The sequence below is a fragment of the Acanthopagrus latus genome, chromosome 19, assembly GCF_904848185.1.
Source record: "Acanthopagrus latus isolate v.2019 chromosome 19, fAcaLat1.1, whole genome shotgun sequence".
Lineage (NCBI taxonomy): Eukaryota > Metazoa > Chordata > Actinopteri > Spariformes > Sparidae > Acanthopagrus > Acanthopagrus latus.
The window spans coordinates 20,495,749-20,517,939 of record NC_051057.1 but is presented as its reverse complement, the minus strand read 5'-3'; the positions used below and the strand labels follow the sequence as shown (position 1 = coordinate 20,517,939).

At 41.6% G+C, this 22,191-nt stretch overlaps 1 protein-coding gene and 1 long non-coding RNA gene across 4 annotated transcripts in view; both read right to left on the bottom strand.

The window, feature by feature from the left end:
* Nucleotides 1–886: 886 nt before the first annotated feature.
* Nucleotides 887–7,565, bottom strand: LOC119008759. Of its 2 annotated transcripts, none has more exons than XR_005071526.1 (4): nt 7,428–7,565; nt 4,749–4,900; nt 1,260–1,341; nt 887–1,169 (listed from the first exon to the last, which is right to left on the bottom strand). It is a non-coding gene; the product is annotated as an uncharacterized LOC119008759 (long non-coding RNA). The 2 variants fall into 2 exon arrangements; XR_005071525.1 differs by having other exon boundaries at nt 887–1,142.
* A 796-nt stretch (nt 7,566–8,361) lies between these two features.
* Nucleotides 8,362–22,191, bottom strand: part of adgrg2a (adhesion G protein-coupled receptor G2a) — a 28,806-nt gene continuing 14,976 nt past the window's right edge. For both annotated transcript variants that reach the window (XM_037079620.1, XM_037079621.1), the window contains 15 exons: nt 14,712–21,658; nt 14,306–14,424; nt 14,080–14,216; nt 13,847–14,003; nt 13,564–13,719; nt 13,179–13,301; nt 12,880–12,925; nt 12,693–12,796; nt 12,188–12,312; nt 11,835–12,103; nt 11,602–11,701; nt 10,967–11,253; nt 10,772–10,873; nt 10,174–10,293; nt 8,362–10,071 (listed from right to left, as the gene is read on the bottom strand). In XM_037079620.1, the coding sequence (XP_036935515.1) occupies nt 9,941–10,071; nt 10,174–10,293; nt 10,772–10,873; nt 10,967–11,253; nt 11,602–11,701; nt 11,835–12,103; nt 12,188–12,312; nt 12,693–12,796; nt 12,880–12,925; nt 13,179–13,301; nt 13,564–13,719; nt 13,847–14,003; nt 14,080–14,216; nt 14,306–14,424; nt 14,712–21,658 (8,923 nt within the window). In that variant the 3' untranslated portion in view covers nt 8,362–9,940. The remainder of the gene's footprint in view (nt 10,072–10,173; nt 10,294–10,771; nt 10,874–10,966; nt 11,254–11,601; nt 11,702–11,834; nt 12,104–12,187; nt 12,313–12,692; nt 12,797–12,879; nt 12,926–13,178; nt 13,302–13,563; nt 13,720–13,846; nt 14,004–14,079; nt 14,217–14,305; nt 14,425–14,711; nt 21,659–22,191) is intronic.

The window sequence follows — 22,191 nt, the reverse complement described above, 5'->3', positions numbered from 1 at the left end:
AAATAATTAAAATTGAAAAACATTCTCACATTTTGGATGCTGGAACAGTACGTTTAATTTCAGATGCCCTTCCAATTATTTCCCTCACCTGAGGCTACTTTCATCAATAATTAAAGCTGAATCAATACCCCAATTACCGCGCCCAGAATATTCTTAAAGTTACAGCTACTGGACATTTATATTGATCAACTTTAACCAGTTTCTCTGCAGCGTCTCAGCAAAATAATAATTTTCGTCTGCATGGAATCCCCCACTGGTTCTGTTTACAGCCCAGCATTCAGTGAGCATCTCCCCACTGCGCTAAAATGACTATCAGCGGACACTGTACACATCCTGCAGATCTGTGGAGATGATTAATGCACAAACATGCAGTCGGACTGCGTCCGCGCAATGCGATTGATGTCGTTTTAATATCTGCATTTCAAATGTCTCTTTATCACCCTGCCAACAGGATACGACACATCCCACTCCCCAGGACGGCTGACAGCCAGCACTAAGGAGGATGTAATTTTCCTCAACTCAACTCTAAATGAGTCTGCTTGTCAGAAAAACCAGACACTTTAAAAATATGTCTGTTATAGGAAGAAAAAAAAACACTGTTTTGACTAAATGTCAAAGTGAAATGTATAACAGATTTTTGAAAGGACTTTCAACGGACCTTCTTTGGAGGGAGAATTCTTGCAAAAAACATTTTTAAGGGATGAAGAGAGTGCCGGCAAATCTACAGCTGAGACTGATTTAGGTTCTTATCATGAGCTACATAATCATTCAAGTCGGGTTTCATGTTCGATCTGTTTAAACTTATACAAAGATCATAGCATTTTTAAGTGTACTAGTCTTAGAAAGAATCAAGAAAACAACCAAAATGCAAACAATCAGACAGAGATGCTTAAATTAAATGTATTTTTCTGGATGCCAAACGTCAAGATGAGCAGCTTGTTTTCTAGACCAGCTTGAGAACTGGCTGATATTTATACACAGAAGCTCAATGAGGCACAGGTGTGGCTTGATGAGGTAACGACAGACAGGTGTGCAGGAGGGAAACTGCAGAGGGATGATTGAGCTTCTTTCCCAGAATAAATAATACCAGTGGTTGTCATTTTGACACTGTAGATGTCACTGTAACTGCTGTGGACGACTTTCTGGAGGTCCAGGACAAAGAAGAGATCCTTCAGTGTGTGAATGTAAAAGAGGACTATGTTGAAAACCAGGTTTTCTGAAATCCGACGCTACATTAGGCCATGAACTTATCAACTTACCGAGACCCTTATTCACATTTCTTGTTAAGCGGCAGCCTCTAGGGACTATGGTGATTATTACAACAGCAAAGCAGGATGGGTCCTGTGTGAAAGCACAAGTGGTTGTCAGTAACTTCAACTTAAAAACATGGTTAAGTTACATCTCGTAAGTGGTGTTTTCTACATAACATAGGTACATTCATAAATGAAATTACAAAGCATTGTGATGTGAAGCCAAACAAAAGTGTTTTCCTGAACGTAAGCAAGTAATTTTGGTATCAAACCCTCAAATTCTACCAGATCCATGTTCCGTTCCCGTGTTCGGTCCGTGTTCGGTCCGTGTTCGGTCCACCTCCGATCTGCCACTGCAGCTGACACTCTTGTCTGTATGTGTACTTCCACCGGCTCTGCTGCGTTTACCTATTTACTCTGTTGCAGCTCTGGCAGTCCAGACAGACCTTCCACAGCAGATATACAAGGCTTCTATGTTTTGCCAGAGACTGGAACACGGCGTTGCACAACACACATGCAACAAGAGTAGTTTTAAAGCCTAAACGTCGCCAAGTTCAAGCGTAAGATGAACGACACGTCCATCTGTCGCAGCTGCACTTCACTGAAGGAGTCAGGGAGTCACTGACAATCGACCTATTCAGTGACTTAGATATGAGGATGTGTTGTGTCCATCTGATGTGTTTCTCTTCATCGTATTCATAGATTGTGATTTTCGGTTTTTATTTGTTGACCAAATGAAGAAGCAGCATCAAAAACAGTTTCCCATGCGGAGAGTAAACACGGGCTGTGGAAACAGCAGTGGTTTATTTTTAACTAATAATGACTATATTGACAATTTGCAGCAGTCTAAGTGGTTTCGACTGCATGACATCAAGCGACTCTCCACTCAGATTCAGCTCATTAAAAAGTACACATTAGAGATAGCGGCGGCGTCTCTGGCAGCAGCAGCTCAGATCCAAATGTTTTCCCCCCGCTTGTCCAAGTTTTGATTCCTCTACTTAGTGCCAAAGTTTCTTCTGCTGAGCCGTGTATTCATTGTGAGTTCATTCATCACGCCTCCCGCTGAGCGTGTTTTGCCTGATTTAAATGTCATCCTCTGATTACGAGCGTTGTGTTCCTCTCGCAGGCGGCGACGGCCAATCTAGCAGCTTCCTCACTGTTACTGGAGGGATTATATGTGGTGGCTTTGGCGCGAGTGACTGGAAGATTTCACCGTCACACTTACTGGAGGAAAAACAGAGTTTGATCTTTACATGAGGTGCTTCCAAGGAGAGAAAAAATTCCAACGCTTTTGTCTCGGAGACGTGTGGCCGCGGCCGCTCTGAATTCACCTTCTTTTTTCTTTTTATCAGACAAGAAACATGTTTGTTTACGACATGAAGTGCACAAGGACGGCTAATAAAACAGCGCAGATCAACAGACTGCGTGTTCTGTTTCAGCCCTCCTGCTGGAGCTTCTGTTTGGGACTTTGATAGTTTGTTTGTCTCACGTACTTTGAAATGTTTGCAGAAGCTTTCTGACGCCACTTCAGGATGTTATTAATAATGTGAGTGATAAACAAAAAACTGTATTCATCGTTATGTTGCCGTCTACATTTTACTTTTTCTTCTTCTTCTTGTGTGTCATGACATATTTAAAAACCCACTGAATTGTCACAAAACTGTTTTTCTAATCACATAGTTAACATTTAAGAGATACAGTACATGGTTGTCTGCAGACAGCGACATATAAATATTAATGATTTTATGGCTACCAGAGGAAGATATGCATGTCTAAATACTTGTGTATCTGTTTTGAGGGGCAAGGACGAGGGGTAGGGGTAAAAAATTGTAAATGGAACTGAGTCTTAACAACAAATTATTCTCTGGATTGGTTTTGTTCTGACAGAGGCTTCATGTGTGTCTGCATGTGTGAGGATATTCACGTTTCCTCTCTCTTGATTGTAAGGTAGATGCCATCGACTCACAATGCTTTTCCCCTGTCCTTCACATCAAAAACATTCATTTCATGATCCAAAGGAAGCGAGAACACGCTCTCCATTCTCTCAGAGTTCCTCCTGCGAGCTCTCGGTGATGAACGTCCTCCCCTCCGCAGACGCGAGCAGGACAAATAGGTATCGAACAACATGCCCCCCAGGACGAAGGCAACACGCCTCTTGTCTCGTAACGTATTGTGTAACCCTGTTTTTCTCTTCCTCTCCCTCCTGTCTGACTCTTTGTAGTTTGTTTTTTTTTCTTTTTTTGCACATCACATTGTCTGGGATGTGAATGCACAGAGAGGCCGAGGGAACATTCAGCTTTGTGAGTTTGCTGTTACTCATAGTTATAAAGAGGGAGGGAGAAAAAAAAAAAAAGAGAGTGTGGATTTACGCTCGTGTTCAGCTGCTGTGTTTCTGCCTCGACCTTTTAAAGCTCGGAGTGAAACTCTGGTGCAACACACAGTTAGAAGGGCCGCCTGTGCAGAAGGTATTTATCAAAACAGTCAGCGACACAGTTCCCCATCACTTCACTTCACTGATTGACCCTGCTAGTGCTGCTGACCCTGTTATCTCTGCAGGCTGGCTAACACAGCTAGTTTAACTCTGCTAGCTGGCCGCCCGAATCCTTCAGTTTTCTAGTCTCACTGGCACAAAACAACGTGTAGAAATCGAAGAATAAGCTGACTGATTGACTGATGGAAGTGTTGCAGTCTACAAAACATTTCACAGCAAATACAGCGTTGCAGCATTCTGCTAAACGACTGAAGTAGATCGGAAACTTGTTTTAAAGCATTTAAACATCAGTAAATGGCTCCATGCAGCTCGTTTGGTATGATCCAAGTGTCCAGAAGCCCCGAGAGATGAAAACTGATTTGAAAAGACGTTTTTTTTATCCTCGCTGTAGCTGCTAAGCTAAAAGTGTTAGCACGCACCCTGTTTGAAGAGGGTAAATGACATCTTTTCAAACTAGGTTTGAGCTTCCGGAGACTTGGAGAACGCTGCAACGCTGTTTTGCTGTGAAGCTCCAGAAATGTTTCATGGGTAATGATGGAAATTTCTTTCTTTTGGGTGAACTTATCCTTTAACACTTTTTTTCAGTCAACTAACTGCTAATGATCGCTAATGTTCAGTCAGTGTTTTCACATGGTGCAGACACAAATACAGTGACAGTATCTAAAAATGGAGGGATTCAAATATGCATCAAGTTTCTCTGTCAACCACGCTGTGCTGTTCTGTTCAACCCAAATGAGCTTCATTGGTCCGTTAACCTCTTGTGACACTGAAAGTCATGTTACCGAGACGCTGGTGAGGATTCGACGTGACGTTTGTTGCCAAGCTCCGATTTTCTCGTCACCATGTGAAAGTGAACAAACACACCCTGACACATGAACACACACACGCTCGACGTCTCGGTGAATTTAAAGGCCGGTTATCGCTGGAGGACAATAAGCTCGCGGACAGATTCAGAAACCTGCTGATTCAGTGACTCCCTTCAATCAACATTTGATTGAGAGGTTTACCTCATTGATCCGACGCCCTCCCGGAGGACGCTTTTGTTTCTGCTGATGCCGACGAGCGTGCATGTTATCAGCCATTCTGTTCTGCTCCCAAATACAAAACGCCTCCGTTCACGCAGGCCGGACGACAGTTTGCAGCCTTCAGAATACAAAAGCTGTTGGAGGTGGAACAAACAGAAAACTGTGTCACGGCAGACAAAGAGAATGGAGAGTTCAGACATAACGTCCTCTGACTTGTTTGGAAAATTGATATCAAATAAAAAAGAGTCATGGACACACACACACACACACACACACACACACACACTGCTCTGCCTGAGCACAGATTCCTTGTGTTTTACTGCCCTCCATTGTCACATAAGTTTATACAGCCAGTAACTCAAACACAATCCCTTTATTATATCTAGGATAATGAGACAGGCGACTGGAGACAAACACAGGAACAACTCCCTGGAGGACGATTATCCAACACCCTTCATTACCTCCGCTGTCTTCCAAAGCTTTCTGCTGATATTGAGATATTATACAAGGACATGTTGTGTAATAATTGTCAAAACAAACCCGCCTACTGTACATACTTTATATGAGGTTCTGTTCGTACTTTGTTTATTTTATCACAGTTACTGTCGGTACAACCTGATTGGTCTGTTATTCGTTGTAGATGATCTCTCTCTATGACACACAAAAATGTGAACCTAACGTGGTGTGGAGTCAAAAGATTTATTAACACACCGTCCTTTAAGATCTTTCTCCTCTGATTAAAATGTTTTCCCCAAAACTTCTCTGTCACTACAACTTAAATGATTTTACCTGACATGATAGGGCTTCATTAACGCTTTCCTAAAAATCTGACACTTTCTCCTCTCGCAGCTGGACCGGCAGTAATATTTCATTTTAACTTGGAAAATACATAGATTTAACATCTCCACTTCACAGCGTATCAAGTGAGCTGTGTGATGTAAAACCAGATATTTTTTGCAGTCTCAGGGCTGCAGGCTGCCACGTCTGAGCGTCAGTAATTTGAGTTCAGCCGGGAGATAAAGCTGCGAAGGTGAAGAGAGACGAAAACAGGACGGCTTCTTCTGAATCAATTCCCAAACATTTACTCAACGGAGCACTTCTTCTTCTTTAAGTGCAAATTATAGGCAAAGGGTTGTTTTTTTTTATTTCCTCCTGTATCTGCTCGGTTCCTCAAGAGGACACGACGCGGAAGGGATCTTTTTTTTTTTTTGTGGGGAATCTCTGAGATGTTCCATACACTTTGAAAAAGTACATGCAGGCTGTTGTCTGAGTTCTCAAGGTTTCAAACTACATCATTAAATCACAGTGAAACATACCAGATGCTTCACGTCTCTGACAGCTTTTCTTCACTCTTCTCTTCTTCAGAGCAAAATGAAAGGCCGCTGATGTGACTTGCATGAAAATTGGCGGTCAGGTGTTCAGATGCAGGCGTGAAGCACCCCCCCCCCGGGGAGAGGCAGACCTTTCATTTGACCTGGATTAAATATTGACGACCTGTGATAATAGAGGCTAGAGCGCAAATGTCTCTGTCACAGCACACTGAGGAAGAAGAGGAGGAGGAGGAGGAGGAGGAGGGTGCTCAATCATTCACTAATGAACTTTAGAGCGATTTATCCTTGTGTGTTTCTCCAGGACCCGAGACGGGTCGTAAAACGTCCATTTACAAATGAAACTTTAATCGATTTTGATGCATCCGTGTGTTTCTCCACCCATACGGACGCTTTTATTATCAGCAAGGTTGTAAAAGGCATGTAGGGGCACGCGGCACTAAAAGTTAACCTTCAAATTTAATTAAAACTACAGACTTTGGGGGGGGGGGGAAGAAAAAGAAAACTTCCCACTTGACTGATGTGTGATTAGTTAGTAAAATCTACAAGTAAATTAGTCCTGCGAACCAGACAGCTTCATTTATTATGCATCCGAGCAGCTCGTCAGGATGCCGTGACACTGAATGTGACGGGATCACAACATGATTCATGACGTGCAAATCAATAATCTACGAGGAAATCAGGATTGAAGGATTATGCAAATCAGTTTTCAGATCGTCCCATCTATTTAGAGAATCGTGATTGTAAGAAGGATGTTTTTCCTCATTAGAAAAGTCTGACTATTCTCTTGCCAGTAACATAAAATGACTGCAGTAATGCTGCAGGTTCAGGCTGATGCTGACATCTGCTGGAAGAAGTCTGAGAGTGCAGAGTATTTAAGCTCTTGTTTGTGAAGTGTTGATGCCTGTGATGCTGACAGCTGACTCTGACCAGCAGCCTTTAGCAAAATAAATGATTTAATACCAAAAGATAGTTGAAGTCTGGACCAGTTTGCATAGAGTTTTGCTTGGTGGTAACGCAACGTAATTGCAATATGATATTTGGTTGTAAATGTGAGGTGCTGTTCATATACAGTGAACTGGACTGGTTAGAGAAATTACCTCCATGTTGATTTAACATTACAATTTTAAAACCTTAACTTTTGACCCGTATATATATATAAATTTTTGACCTGCATGTTAACTTGTGACCCGTATCTATACTTTTGACCCGTACGTAGACATCTGACCCATGTTTTCACCATCCTGACCCGAGTCGCTCATCAGCAGGTGTTGCCTGTGTCTTCTTCCTGATCTTGACAGTGACACAACTGTGCCTTGTACTTTATACTCACAGTTGTCTGTACAGTTGATCTTTGGACCTGTAACCGCTTTGAAATGGCTCCAAGTGACGTTCCTGACCCGTTTATATCAGATCGATGTGGAGCTCCTTAGACTTTGTGGCTGTGTCAAACACAGCCCTGTTTAAATGGGCCCAGTCACGTCATCAGCTGTAGTCAATCAGAACCACTCAGAGGAAGTTAATAAGCTGTGCTACGAAGAAAACTTGAGATTGACACAACTTTCACCAAAATTGGACATTAAATGTGTTTTTGAGCACAAATGTATGTCACATTGGCTCTTCTTGAATAAATCTGACCCCCAAAAAAAGTACAAAAAAAAGCACAGTGACATTTTTGACAAAACATGAACCTGAACAGTGACTTAACTGGTGCTTGTGTTTCAGACCACGCTGTGATACAATTCCAATGACATGAGTTCAAAATCCTGTTTATAATTCATTCTCATAACAGAAGGAAAGTGATGACAGTAAAAGAATGTTCAGTGTTCCTATTTCTAGCTGATGAAGACGGCCCGGGGAGAATAAATCAAATAGGTTCTGAACTTTCTCATCTGCATTGAAATCAGGACTGAAATGAACCGATGCTCATCTCTGTAACATCTGCGTCTCTGACATTATTCTCACAGTGTGCTCTCTCATTCGGTTCATGCTGGAGGTCGCGCTGTTCCGCGATTTGAACTCATGTAAAACTTTTTTAATAGCTAGCTGACGCCAACCTCTGCGGCCGACCTTCACGGGCTGTGATTGAAAGCGGCGCTGGGTGGGCGTGAGACGCTCGGCTGAAGGTTACACAATGTTGAGATGAGCGAGGAGTCTGCTGGGATTATAATTGGCGAGTTTTTCCAGTGAATATGTTTGATTAAAGGTGTTCAGAGATGTCATGTGGACGTAAAACTCTCTGAGTCAGACAAGAGGAACCGGACAGGTAATGAGCTGACGTTTTTATTAGCTTCTCTTTCATGCACATGTTCTTCCACAAGGGCACCGGTCCAATACGCTGCATCACCAAACGTCACGTCTTTCACACTAATAAAAAAATATTGAATGTTAAGTATCAAACAACCTAAAGACTCTGAGTCTAACATCAACACTGTGCTGTAGCAAAATAAAGCAATATCTCACATTAAAGGAGGAATTCACCCTCAAATACTCTGACAGAGAGATGTGATCAATTTCTAATAAAATCATTTGACTAAGCAGTTAAAGGTGCAATATGGAAATAAGGCAGGATAACACCGGAGTAAATGCTAACTGCTGCTAACTGTACTCTGGTTATACAATTACTGACTGTTGCTACTGTTAGCTTGTTAGCTCAGTTAGCCATGCAGCTAGCCGGACTTCCTTTGGGAGTGTTGATGTTTCCATCGCTGGCTCCAGAGCTTTGGACCGCTGGGAGAGAGCGGTTTTCAGGCCTGGGGCTAGCTTGTGAGCATGCTAACTTGAGCAGATATAAATAATAAATCTCTTGTCTTTAATTTAACATTAGTATTGTTATTCCTTCACATTCTGTTAATAACATTTAGTCAAAGGTGTAAATGTGTAAGCATCGGATTTCGAAACAATTACCGGGTAGCATATCACCAGAGTAACTGCTAATTGCTGCTAACTGTAGCGGCCGTTAGCAAGTTAGCTTAGTTAGACGTGCAGGTAGCGGTCCAGACTGGGAGCTCAGAGCAGTATTATGAGACAGGGGTGGCTGGGGCTAGCTGATTAGCATGCTAATTTCAGTAGATTCCTCTGCAACACAATTCATGGACGTCTTCGACATTACATCAAAACTGTTATTTCTTCATATTCTGTTTAAGTTGTTTTTTAACATTACAAACTAAATTCTTCCTCATTACACCTTTTTTAAGGCATTTTTCCTTCAATCCACTCTGTCTCTAGAGAATCCCTTTCCAGAATGCATTTTTCGACATCCCCTTGATGACAGGTAAACTCTGGAATTAGACTCTTCACTGAAAATCCAGAGAGAACGGTCAGTGGGGCATGTAAACAAACTGGAAACATCTTCATCTTTTACATTTCTACTTGTGAAAAAAAGTAATATATAAAAATGCAGAAAAAAAATCCCTTATAAGTAGGCTGATATTTAAATGCACTTTTGTTTCAACTGAATGCCATATCTCTATAGTTTATGGTAATAATTCTAAGAGCTTTGATACAAACAATAAATAATAAAAATTTCTAATAATACATTTTTCAGTCAGAAACACACCGACTGAACACTTCCCGCTGGGAACAAGTACCTTCTGTGTTCATATATTCTTCTGTCAGTGTAGAAAAGGCATCAAATAGTCGCATAAAGCAGTAATTATTAAAAAAAAAAAACAATGTAAAAGGTCTCAGTCTCATTTCACCTCTTCTGTCTTCTGTCCTTCATTTCACCATTAAAACTTTCATCTTGTGTAACACTGAGGATTTTCCTGTCAGCTTTTTGTTTACTCCAGCTGCAGGAGATCACTTCTCTCTGACTCTTCCTCTCAGAGTAGATAATTATTGTAATCACAAGTCAGCACTTGATGCGTGAACGCTTGAGGCGACCGCTGCGAGAGACATATTTCGCCTGTGAATCTCGTTGAGGACGACGTCGCTGCTGGAGCCGTCAGATATCCCGCTGTCGGCAAACACAGAGCCTGCGGGGGGACAAAAACAAACACGGAGTTATTGTATAAAATGTAAAAGATGTGTAAAAATAAATGCAGGTGAGACGTTCAGACTGTGATCTGTGAACGTACCACTGCTATTGGTAGCGTCGCTGATGACAGAGGAGCTCCGAGAGGTGGAGTGCAGCGCTCTGGTGGTCGCCGTGTTGAGCGACAGATTCCTTCTGTTCTGAGTGGCCGTCCGACTCCATTCTGCACGAAAACGCATCAGAACCAACTTAATAAGGAATTCAGATCATTTTCAGTGTAATATCCATTCAATTTAATCAGAATCAGAATTCCTCAGTCAACATTAATGCACCTTTTCACTCTAGTTACTTATCTGTGTCTTACTTCTTACGCAAAATTAAGTCTTTTGGAGCATTTTGTCATGAGAACACAACATCTGACTGTTGAGAAAACAAGTTTAAGAAGAGGAGAACACACACAGCACACTTTTCTTTCCTATGCATGTTCACGACGGTAATACCACTGCGTAGAAATACTCTGTTTAGGAGTAAAAGTACTCATCACGCAGAATGGCGCTCTGATGCGATTGTATCCCCTCCAGAAGCTTTGTAACCCAGCTGTGATCCACTCCATCTTTCTGGACAATCCGTAACGATAAATCAGTTTCCCTTCTCTGTTCAATCACATAAACAGAGTTACAGGAAAACATTTAGGAGCCCACCTGAGTTTTCAGCCAGTCGCAGTTTCCCACAGCAAAGATAAGTTCTCCACTGCCGGCGGACGTTCTCCTTCACAGCACAGTGGAAGACAAAGACAAGGAAACCTACACAGGACAAATACAGCGTAAAAATTATATCAGTTTTATCAGCGAAAGAGTTATTTGTCCTTAATGTGTCAGTAGTTCCCAGGATCTCACCTTGCAGAGTGTTGAATATCGTGAAAAGGTAAACGAAGGGTAAGTAGAGCGGTCCCCAGGCGAAGAGGGCGAACCCCCAGGTGAGGCCGAGCAGGATGACGAGGCCGGCGATGCTGCGCACGTCTGTCATCACTCCCCTGTTAGGAGACTGGTTCTGGGGGTTCTGCTTCTTGATCCGGGCCAGCTGGACCATGACCAAGATGAAGACCAGCAGGCACAGAGAGAAGATGAGGAGGAAGTAGGCCACCACGCCCACGTAGAAGGCGATGTCATCACGCAGCCAGCAGCTACGACGGGACAGAAAACACACAGAAATGAGATGATAGTTCACAGGGTTGTGGAGCTCCAAAAAATATGTATCGAACATTTTACAGCTGCTTCTTTCACAATTTAAGCTGAAGGGAAATTCTTTTTGGGCCACTGTGCGTTAGCTGACATTGTAATTTCACATTTACTACATTAAACTGGCTTCCAACCCTGATGCTCATCTTTGAGGCTCGATAAGGAAACATACACAGATCTTGTTTGGATGTTTGGGCACCATAGATTAAGCACAGTACCGCACTCTAGTGGTCAAATGGATCAATTTCAGGAATAATTTTCAAAAAGGTCATTCTGACTTTTGCGTAACTTACAAGTCATCTGTAGTACCGTCTGTGTATCTTCCATATGTGACCAGACCGTAGTTGTTTTTGTCCACTGATATTATAATGATGACCACAAGAAGAGGAATGCCTGCAAAGACCAGCATGTCATTCACCAGAACCATCTCAATACATCCAACCAAAACCATTTCAATTTGTGTTCAGTTATACTTTCATTCAAACAAAGGAAATAAAGCAGGAAGGAAGAGCTCAGTGTGACTCACCCCAGCCCACCAGTGAGAACTTGAGCATGTATCTGCTCAGGTAGGGCGTGAACACCTGGACCACGCTCAGGTACATGTGCAGGGCCTCGAGCCCCGCCCAGGTGAACGATGTCAGCAGGAAGTAGTGCAGGAAGAAGGCGGTGCTGATGCACAAACCGATGGCTGGGTAGAGCGCCAGCCAGCCGTCCAACAGGAAGACCAGGTTCAGGAGGAGGAGGGACATGCAGAGCTGGACCAGGATCTTGGCAGGAATGTCCCTCAGCAGTTTTCTGCAGAGAAAGAGATGGTCAGGATGTGATATAATGTGATAAAGTTTTAGATTTAAGTAGTCCAGGGTTTGTAAATATTCTTACTCGAAGCAGAGATACGTCAGTAAGGTGACAGAGAGGAAGATAGCAGAGATTCCACAGCCAATGTAGGTGATGAAAGTAAGGATTTGGGCTTGCTGACGGTCTGTTAGTCCATCTCTGGACAAATCCTGCATTTAGGACACAAAAATACACATAAACACATATTGTACAACAGTAGAGTGTGGTAACCTTCATCAATCCTCAGTTTAACAATACAGAAAGACATTGTTACTGCTGCTATTCAGCTCAGTTGTCGGGATAAATTCTTGGATCGCAATATTTCTGCAAACCACTGTGACACGTTCACATTTGTACGTGTCACAGACAACATACAATAATGACAAACTGAAGATTTGAGGCTGATGACATTTGGTGCAGCCCTAGTTGCTGCTTTAGCCTGTAATTTTAGTTGTTCATTTAATTCCATATGTACATGTGAATTAAAGGAATTTATGGGTTTCATCATTGTCAAAATCTCCTACAGACACAATGAAACATGCACACAAACCAGCAGTATTGCAAAGGCCGTGAGATGGTTGCAGCTGCACGTCGTGTCTTCCTGCGTGGCGTTGACGAGAAAGCAGCCAGTCGTGCTCCAGCCTCCTCGACCGCCTGAACAAGAGAAACCAGCAGGGATATTAACACCTGTGGCAGTCTGGCTCTTAACCAACTCAATTTGGCGAGCGTGCACTCACCATTCTTAGCGAAGTCCCAGAATGCACAGGAGGCCGAGAAGTTCACCTGAAAACAAAGAAGCAATTTAAACCATTTATTTGAGTTTATTGTAGGTAATATAAAAGTCAACTTTTATTTTTGAAATGTTGACTGAAAAAAATGCATATTTTCAGAACGTGTTACTGTTTTATGGTCTTATTATGGATGGCTACCAACATACAGCTACCTCCCATTTTTTTTTTGCTGGAAAATCCTTGCAGCATTTGATCATTTTGTTGATGTGAAGGAAATCAAGATTTATGTCTGAGTGCACACTTACAGTTATGGGGTTGACGTTTCGGATGGTAAACTGAATGTTCTCATTTAGGTTGCTTATTGACAGATTGGCCACACTGGAGCCCAGAACAGGACTGACAGTGGTCTGGTTATCCAATGTTGAATCCTGCAAAAACAAAGCAGATAGATGAAATCAGTTTGATGAAGATGAAACTGAGCTTGCATTTCATTTCATCGCAGTAACTGCACTGATGTAAACATCCCACAGCTGTTTCCTTTTTCCATAAAGCCACAGTTGGTTTAAAAATAAAAAAGTTTAAAATGCTGCTTTGAGGATCATTAAATGAACACCAATTGATGTCAACAATTTGTGAAACAAATCAGAGAGATGACAGATGACAAATCCAGACGTGAGGATGAGAAAGTACCTGGAAGAGGGCAGGACTGGTGTAGAAGGTGAACTGGACTCTGCTGGCCTGCTGTTGCTGCTCAGGACTGAGTCCCGAGGTGAGGGAGGAAGGCAAGAATACAGAACCCAGAGCAGATCCTGATCGCTTGGACCTGGATCTGCTGAGGGCGCGGAGCTGGGCAGAGAAAAAATAAGAAATGGTCAGTTGCATTTTTGGAAGAACCTCTCTTCTGTGTACTCATATCAGAATAAATCTGATGGTACGGGTGGTTTTTGCACCAGGCCCATTGTTACCAACCTACCTGGACATTATCTGTGTTGAAAATGTCAACAGATGTTGTTGGGAAGTTGGTCCCATCAACTGTCCTCACTGCCAGAACCAGCGAATTAGAGGAGGCAATCTCGCTGTCACCAACGACAACCAATTTAAGACCAACCTCATCTACCAACCGAACCAGCCTGCCAAAAAAGACAAAACACTTTAGGAACATCACATGTATGTGGATATATGTGTCCATGAAGGTGAGTGTTGTACCTGTTGGCAGATTCAGAGATCGCCAGTGAGTCGCCCTCCATTAGGTTGCTGATTACACTGATGGCTTTTTGTCCCACTGACCGAGAGACAGTAGGGCCGTCGAGGAGCTTCTCTAACTGTTCCGTCACCTGTGCCACCTGCAACATCCATCAAATTTTCAAACAATAAGTGACAAGTCCAATAACACAGTGGCTCACACAAAGTATTTACAGATCAGTAGCTTCACCTGAGAGGAGTCGAGCTGAGAAGCATCCTGTGTTTGGCTCAGCAGCTCGTTTGCTTGTTCCTCCTGTTCCTCTTGGCTTTGCGTTGTCTCTGCGGTGGATGTGACGGTAGTTTCAGCACCTTGATAGGAAGTATAATAAGTTGTCAAATCATGTAAATCAAGTCTCAATGTATGATCGTCATTACATAGAATAAATCAATCCATATAATAAAGGGTAAAGTCTACTAGTCAAGACTTTTATCAAAACATTCGACCTCCAGTTGGAGCTTCGACATAGAAAACCATTCCATTAATGTGGATTAAGGAACTATGCTATTAATACATCTATTGTCATTTGATTCAGTTTGATCCACCATACTGAAAGCTTTAACCAAACTGTAAATGTTGAATTATTTACTATACATACCAGATTCTGCTGTGGTTGAACTGGTAAGGGTGGTGACTTGGAGAGCTGTTGTCGAAGAGGGCGTGGACACCTCTGGAGTGGTGGTGTTAATCTGGACTGGAAGATTACTATTTGTGGTTGTCTCAGATGTTGTAGTTATATGTTCAACAGAAGTGCTAGCTGCTGTAGTTGTTGAATTGACTCTTGGTCCTTTGGTTGTCGAGCTCATGGTAAAGCTGATTCCTGTGGTTTGACTGTGATTCATAGTGGGAGTTGTGCCAGTTGCAACTGTGGTTGAGTTGGTCCCATTTTGGTTGGTGTCTGTGATCTTGTCAGTTTCTGGTGTGGTGTAATTTCCAGTCTGATTGTTCTGTGGAGTGCTGGTGGGTTTAGCGGTGTTGTTGACAACTTGACTAACAGTGGTAAACACTGTTGTGTTCTGTTCAGTTTCCCTGCTGGGTGAGGTGGTTACATTGCCTGTGGTTGTTCTGTTTTGAGATACAGTTGTACTGGTTATATTCTCCACTGTTGTGAAATTGCTGGAGACTGTAGTTAAATTACTAACCATGGTATAGTTAGGAGAGGGTGTAAACGTGCTCATTGTTGCGTTAGTTATAGCGGTTGTGTTGTTGTGGTCCACAGTAGTTACATTGTACGCTGTTGTGAAATTGTTAGTTGTTGCTGTGACATTTAGAGAATGTGTAAATGTGCTCATTGTTGTGTTAGTTTCTGAAGTTGTACTGTTGTGGTCCACTGTAGTTACATTGTACGCTGTTGTGAAGTTGGTAGTTGTTGCTGTTACATTGGGAGAAGGTGTAAACTTGCTCATTGTTGTGTTAGTTTTTGTAGTTGTACTGTTGTGGTCCACTGTAGTTACATTGTACGCTGTTGTGAAGTTGGTAGTTTTTGCTGTGACATTGGGTAAATGTGTAAACATGCTCATTGTTGTGTTAGTTTCTGTAGTTGTACTGTTGTGGTCCACTGTAGTTACATTGTACGCCGTTGTGAAGTTGGTAGTTGTTGCTGTGATATTGGGTGAAGGTGTAAATGTGTTGATCGTTGAATTAGTTTCTGCAGTTGTGCTGTTGTTGTCCACTGTAGTTGTATTGTTCTCTGTTGTGAAATTGTTAGTTTTTGCTGTGACATTGGGTAAATGTGTCAACGTGCTCATTGTTGTGTTAGTTTCTGTAGTTGTACTGTTGTGGTCCACTGTAGTTACATTGTACGCTGTTGTGAAGTTGGTAGTTTTTGCTGTGACATTGGGCGAAGGTGCAAATGTCCTCATTGTTGCGTTAGGTTCTGTAGTTGTGCTGTTGTTGTCCACTGTAGTTACATTGTACGCTGTTGTAAAGTTGGTAGTTGTTGCTGTGACATTGGTGGAAGGTGTAAATGTGTTGATCGTTGAATTAGTTTCTGCAGTTGTGTTGTTGTTGTCCACTGTAGTTGTATTGTTCTCTGTTGTGAAATTGTTAGTTTTTGCTGTGACATTGGGAGAATGTGTAAACGTGCTCATTGTTGTGTTAGTTTCTGTAGTTGTACTGTTGAGGTCCACTGTAGTTACATTGTACACTGTTGTGAAGTTGGTAGTTGTTGCTGTTACATTGGGAGAATGTGTAAACATGCTCATTGTTGTGTTAGTTTCTGTAGTTGTACTGTTGTGGTCCACTGTAGTTACATTGTACGCTGTTGTGAAGTTGGTAGTTTTTGCTGTGACATTGGGTAAATGTGTAAACACGCTCATTGTTGTGTTAGTTTCTGTAGTTGTACTGTTGTGGTCCACTGTAGTTACATTGTACGCTGTTGTGAAGTTGGTAGTTTTTGCTGTGACATTGGGAGAATGTGTAAATGTGCTCATTGTTGTGTTAGTTTCTGTAGTTGTACTGTTGTGGTCCACTGTAGTAACATTGTACACTGTTGTGAAGTTGGTAGTTGTTGCTGTTACATTGGGAGAATGTGTAAACTTGCTCATTGTTGTGTTAGTTTTTGTAGTTGTACTGTTGTGGTCCACTGTAGTTACATTGTACGCTGTTGTGAAGTTGGTAGTTTTTGCTGTGACATTGGGCGAAGGTGCAAATGTCCTCATTGTTGCGTTAGGTTCTGTAGTTGTGCTGTTGTTGTCCACTGTAGTTACATTGTACGCTGTTGTAAAGTTGGTAGTTGTTGCTGTGACATTGGTGGAAGGTGTAAATGTGTTGATCGTTGAATTAGTTTCTGCAGTTGTGCTGTTGTTGTCCACTGTAGTTGTATTGTTCTCTGTTGTGAAATTGTTAATTTTTGCTGTGACATTGGGAGAATGTGTAAACGTGCTCATTGTTGTGTTAGTTTCTGTAGTTGTACTGTTGAGGTCCACTGTAGTTACATTGTACACTGTTGTGAAGTTGGTAGTTGTTGCTGTTACATTGGGAGAATGTGTAAACATGCTCATTGTTGTGTTAGTTTCTGTAGTTGTACTGTTGTGGTCCACTGTAGTTACATTGTACGCTGTTGTGAAGTTGGTAGTTTTTGCTGTGACATTGGGTAAATGTGTAAACACGCTCATTGTTGTGTTAGGTTCTGTAGTTGTATTGTTGTGGTCCACTGTAGTTACATTGTACGCTGTTGTGAAGTTGGTAGTTGTTGCTGTGACATTGGGTGAAGGTGTAAATGTGTTGATCGTTGAATTAGTTTCTGCAGTTGTACTGTTGTGGTCCACTGTAGTTACATTGTACACTGTTGTGAAGTTGGTAGTTGTTGCTGTTACATTGGGAATATGTGTAAACATGCTCATTGTTGATTTAGTTTCTGTAGTTGTGCTGTTGTTGTCCACTGTAGTTGTATTGTTCTCTGTTGTGAAATTGTTAGTTTTTGCTGTGACATTGCGTAAATGTGTAAACGTGCTCATTGTTGTGTTAGTTTCTGTAGTTGTACTGTTGAGGTCCACTGTAGTTACATTGTACACTGTTGTGAATTTGGTAGTTGTTGCTGTTACATTGGGAGTATGTGTAAACGTGCTCATTGTTGTGTTAGTTTCTGTAGTTGTACTGTTGTGGTCCACTGTAGTTACATTGTACGCTGTTGTGAAGTTGGTAGTTGTTGCTGTGACATTGGGTGAAGGTGTAAATGTGTTGATCGTTGAATTAGTTTCTGCAGTTGTGCTGTTGTTGTCCACTGTAGTTGTATTGTCCTCTGTTGTGAAATTGTTAGTTTTTGCTGTGACATTGGGTAAATGTGTAAACGTGCCCATTGTTGTGTTAGTTTCTATAGTTGTACTGTTGAGGTCCACTGTTGTGAAGTTGGTAGTTGTTGCTGTTACATTGGGAATATGTGTAAACATGCTCATTGTTGAATTAGTTTCTGTAGTTGTGCTGTTGTTGTCCACTGTAGTTGTATTGTTCTCTGTTGTGAAATTGTTAGTTTTTGCTGTGACATTGCGTAAATGTGTAAACGTGCTCATTGTTGTGTTAGTTTCTGTAGTTGTACTGTTGAGGTCCACTGTAGTTACATTGTACACTGTTGTGAAGTTGGTAGTTGTTGCTGTTACATTGGGCGAAGGTGTAAATGTCCTCATTGTTGTGTTAGGTTCTGTAGTTGTACTGTTGAGGTCCACTGTAGTTACATTGTACACTGTTGTGAAGTTGGTAGTTGTTGCTGTTATATTGGGAGTATGTGTAAACGAGCTCATTGTTGTGTTAGTTTCTGTAGTTGTACTGTTGTGGTCCACTGTAGTTACATTGTACGCTGTTGTGAAGTTGGTAGTTTCTGCTGTGACATTGGGCGAAGGTGTAAATGTCCTCATTGTTGTGTTAGGTTCTGTAGTTGTGCTGTTGTTGTCCACTGTAGTTACATTGTACGCTGTTGTGAAGTTGGTAGTTGTTGCTGTGACATTGGTGGAAGGTGTAAACTTGTTCATTGTTGTGTTAGTTTTTGTAGTTGTACTGTTGTTGTCCACTGTAGTTACATTGTACGCTGTTGTGAAGTTGGTAGTTTTTGCTGTGACATTTGGAGAATGTATAAATGTGCTCATTGTTGCATTAGTTGTTGTCATTGTACCATTGTGAAGGTTGCTGATGTTCTTTGGGGTTGTTACATTGTACTCTGTTGTGTTATCGTTGGCAGCTGTGGTTACGTCGTGCACGGTTGTGTAATTATGAGATACTGTAGTTACATTGTTTGCCATTGTGTGATTAGGGGAAGGTGTAAATGTGCTCATTGTTGCCTTACTTGTGGTATTTGTGCTATTGTGTAGGTTCCTGTTATCGTCCACTGTAGTAGTATTGGACAATGTTGTATCATTTGGAGAATGTGTAAATGCACTGGTTGTAGTAACACTGGACACTGTTGTATCATTGGGAGAGGGTGGAAATGTGTTGGCTGTAGTTACGTTGGACACTGTTGTATTATTTGGAGAGTGTGTAAATGTCTTGGCTGAAGTAACATTGTAAACTGTTGTATCATTTGGAGAAGGTGTAACTGTATGTGGTGAAGTTACATTGGATGACATTGTATCATTCAGAGAAGGTGGAAACGTGCTAACTGTTGTGTTAATTGTGTTAATTGTACCATTGTGTAGGTTCCTGTTGCTGTCCACTATAGTAACATCGAACACTGTTGTATCATTTGGAGAGGATGTAAATGTGTTGGCTGTAGTTACATTGGGCAGTGTTGTATCATGTGGAGAGGGTGTAAATGTATCTGAAGTTGTTGTTACATTGGATACTGTTGTATCATTTAGAGAAAGTGTAAATATGTTGGCTGCAGTTACATTGGTTACTGTTGTACCATTTGGAGAGGGTGTAAATGTACTGGCTGTAGTAAAATTGGACACTGTTGTATCATGTGGAGAAGATGTAAATGTGTTGGCTGTAGTTACATTGGTTACTGTTGTATCATTGAGAGAAGCTGGAAACATGCTAATTGTTGTGTTGCTTCTTGTAATTGTGCCGTTGTGTAGGTTATTGTTGTTGTCCGTTGAAACAACATTGGACATTGTTGTACCACTTGGAGAGGTTGGAAATGTTCTAATTGTTGTTGTAATTGTACCGTTGTCTAGGTTTTTGCTGTTGTCCTCTCTAGTTACATTGGTTACTGTTGTATCATTGAGAGAAGCTGGAAACGTGCTAATTGTTGTGTTGCTTGTTGTAATTGTGCCGTTGTGTAGGTTACTGTTGTTGTCCACTGTAGTGACATTGGACACTGTTGTACCATTTGGATAGGGTGTTAATGTATCTGCAGTAGTTACATGGGACATTTTTGTATCATTTGGAGAATGTGTAAATGTGTTGGCTGTAGTTACATTGGTTACTGTTGTATCATTGAGAGAAGCTGGAAACATGCTAATTGTTGTGTTGCTTCTTGTAATTGTGCCGTTGTGTAGGTTATTGTTGTTGTCCGTTGAAACAACATTGGACATTGTTGTACCACTTGGAGAGGTTGGAAATGTTCTAATTGTTGTTGTAATTGTACCGTTGTCTAGGTTTTTGCTGTTGTCCTCTCTAGTTACATTGGTTACTGTTGTATTATTGAGAGAAGCTGGAAACGTGCTAATTGTTGTGTTGCTTGTTGTAATTGTGCCGTTGTGTAGGTTACTGTTGTTGTCCACTGTAGTGACATTGGACACTGTTGTACCATTTGGATAGGGTGTTAATGTATCTGCAGTAGTTACATGGAACATTTTTGTATCATTTGGAGAATGTGTAAATGTGTTGGCTGTAGTTACATTGGTTACTGTTGTATCATTGAGAGAAGCTGGAAACGTGCTAATTGTTGTGTTGCTTGTTGTAATTGTGCCGTTGTGTAGGTTACTGTTGTTGTCCACTGTAGTGACATTGGACACTGTTGTACCATTTGGATAGGGTGTTAATGTATCTGCAGTAGTTACATGGGACACTTTTGTATCATTTGGAGAGGTTGGAAATGTGCTAATTGTTGTGTTACTTGTTGTTTTGTCATTGTCTGCTCTAGTTATATTGGATGCTGCTGTAGCATTTGGAGAGGGTGTAAATGCATTGGCTGTAGTGACATTGGACACTGTTGTATCATGTGGAGAAGGTGTAGATGTGTTGGTTATATTGGTTACTGTTGTACCATTTGGAGAGGGTGTAAATGCACTGGCTGTAGTGACATTGGACGCTGTTGTATCATGTGGAGAAGGTGTAAAAGTGGTGGCTGCAGCTCCATTGGTTACTGTTGTACCATTTGGAGAGGGTGTAAATGCACTGGCTGTAGTGACATTGGACACTGTCGTATCATGTGGAGAAGATGTAAATGTGTTGGCTGTAGTTACATTGGTTACTGTTGTACCATTTGGAGAGGGTGTAAATGCACTGGCTGTAGTGACATTGGACACTGTTGTATCAAGTGGAGAAGATGTAAATGTGTTGGCTGTAGTTACATTGGTTACTGTTGTACCATTTGGAGAGGGTGTAAATGTACTGACTGTAGTGACATTGGACACTGTTGTATCATGTGGAGAAGTTGTAAATGTGTTGACTGCAGTAACACTGGACACTGCTGTTGGATTGGGAGACAGTGTGGTTGTGTTAAAAGTTGAATCAACAAGGGCAGTTGTAGTTATGTGTTGTGTTGAGCTGAGAGAGGATAATGGTGTGGAATCTGTCATGTTTTGGTGTGCTGTGGTTGTGTTTTGCAGCTGTGTACTCCGGGTGGGTGTCAACAACATTGTGCTTTGAGTTAAAGCTGTGTTCTGTGCTGTTGTGCTGACAGTTTGCGCTGCTGAGGACTGTGGACTGTTAATTGTTGTGAGTGGAGTAGTCCTGTTTGGCTCAGCTGTTCCTTGTGACACATTTCTCTGTTGAACCGCTGCAGTGGTTTCAGCTGTGTGTTCAGTGGTGTTGGACACAGATGGCGGTGAAGCTTCAGGAGTTGCAGTCATGCTGCTGTTGGTTGGAGTGGGAGGCTGCGTTGTGCTCTGCTCTGTTGAGTCGGGGCAGCTGGCAGTCAGAAGTACAGCGAGCGTCTCATTTGCATCACTGAAAAAGGACACCGAAAAATATTGTAAAGCTATAAACATATTTCCTAAAGTTTCAAATGATTCTTTGTAAGTTTTTGTTTTTTTTTCTTTCTCGCCTTTATAGTAAGTTAAACTCTTTAAGCAATAGTCAATAAAATAATAACTTACTGGAATACTTGTATCGTAAAAATGCTCAATTAACATAGGATAAAATAGTTTACTCAGGAAAACAATAAAGCCTGCAGTCAGTCAGTGTGTCCCTGGTCAGTGTGGATCTGGAGTTCAGATGGATATTTAATTCTACAGACTGTCTCTCAAAGAAAAACACAGTAATGATATGATGTTTAGTGTGAGGGAATTGGTTATGGTATACATACTAACAGATATTTTGTTACTTGAGTCTGACTAATCTATACACGTGCCCCTTTTTTCCTCTAAAGGAAATGCAAATTGTTCTCTAACAAACAGAAAGAGGCTTCAGTATGTACTGTAAAAACAACTCTGCATAAACAACATGATTGACTATAATAAGTGTGAAGCTCCTTCCAGAGA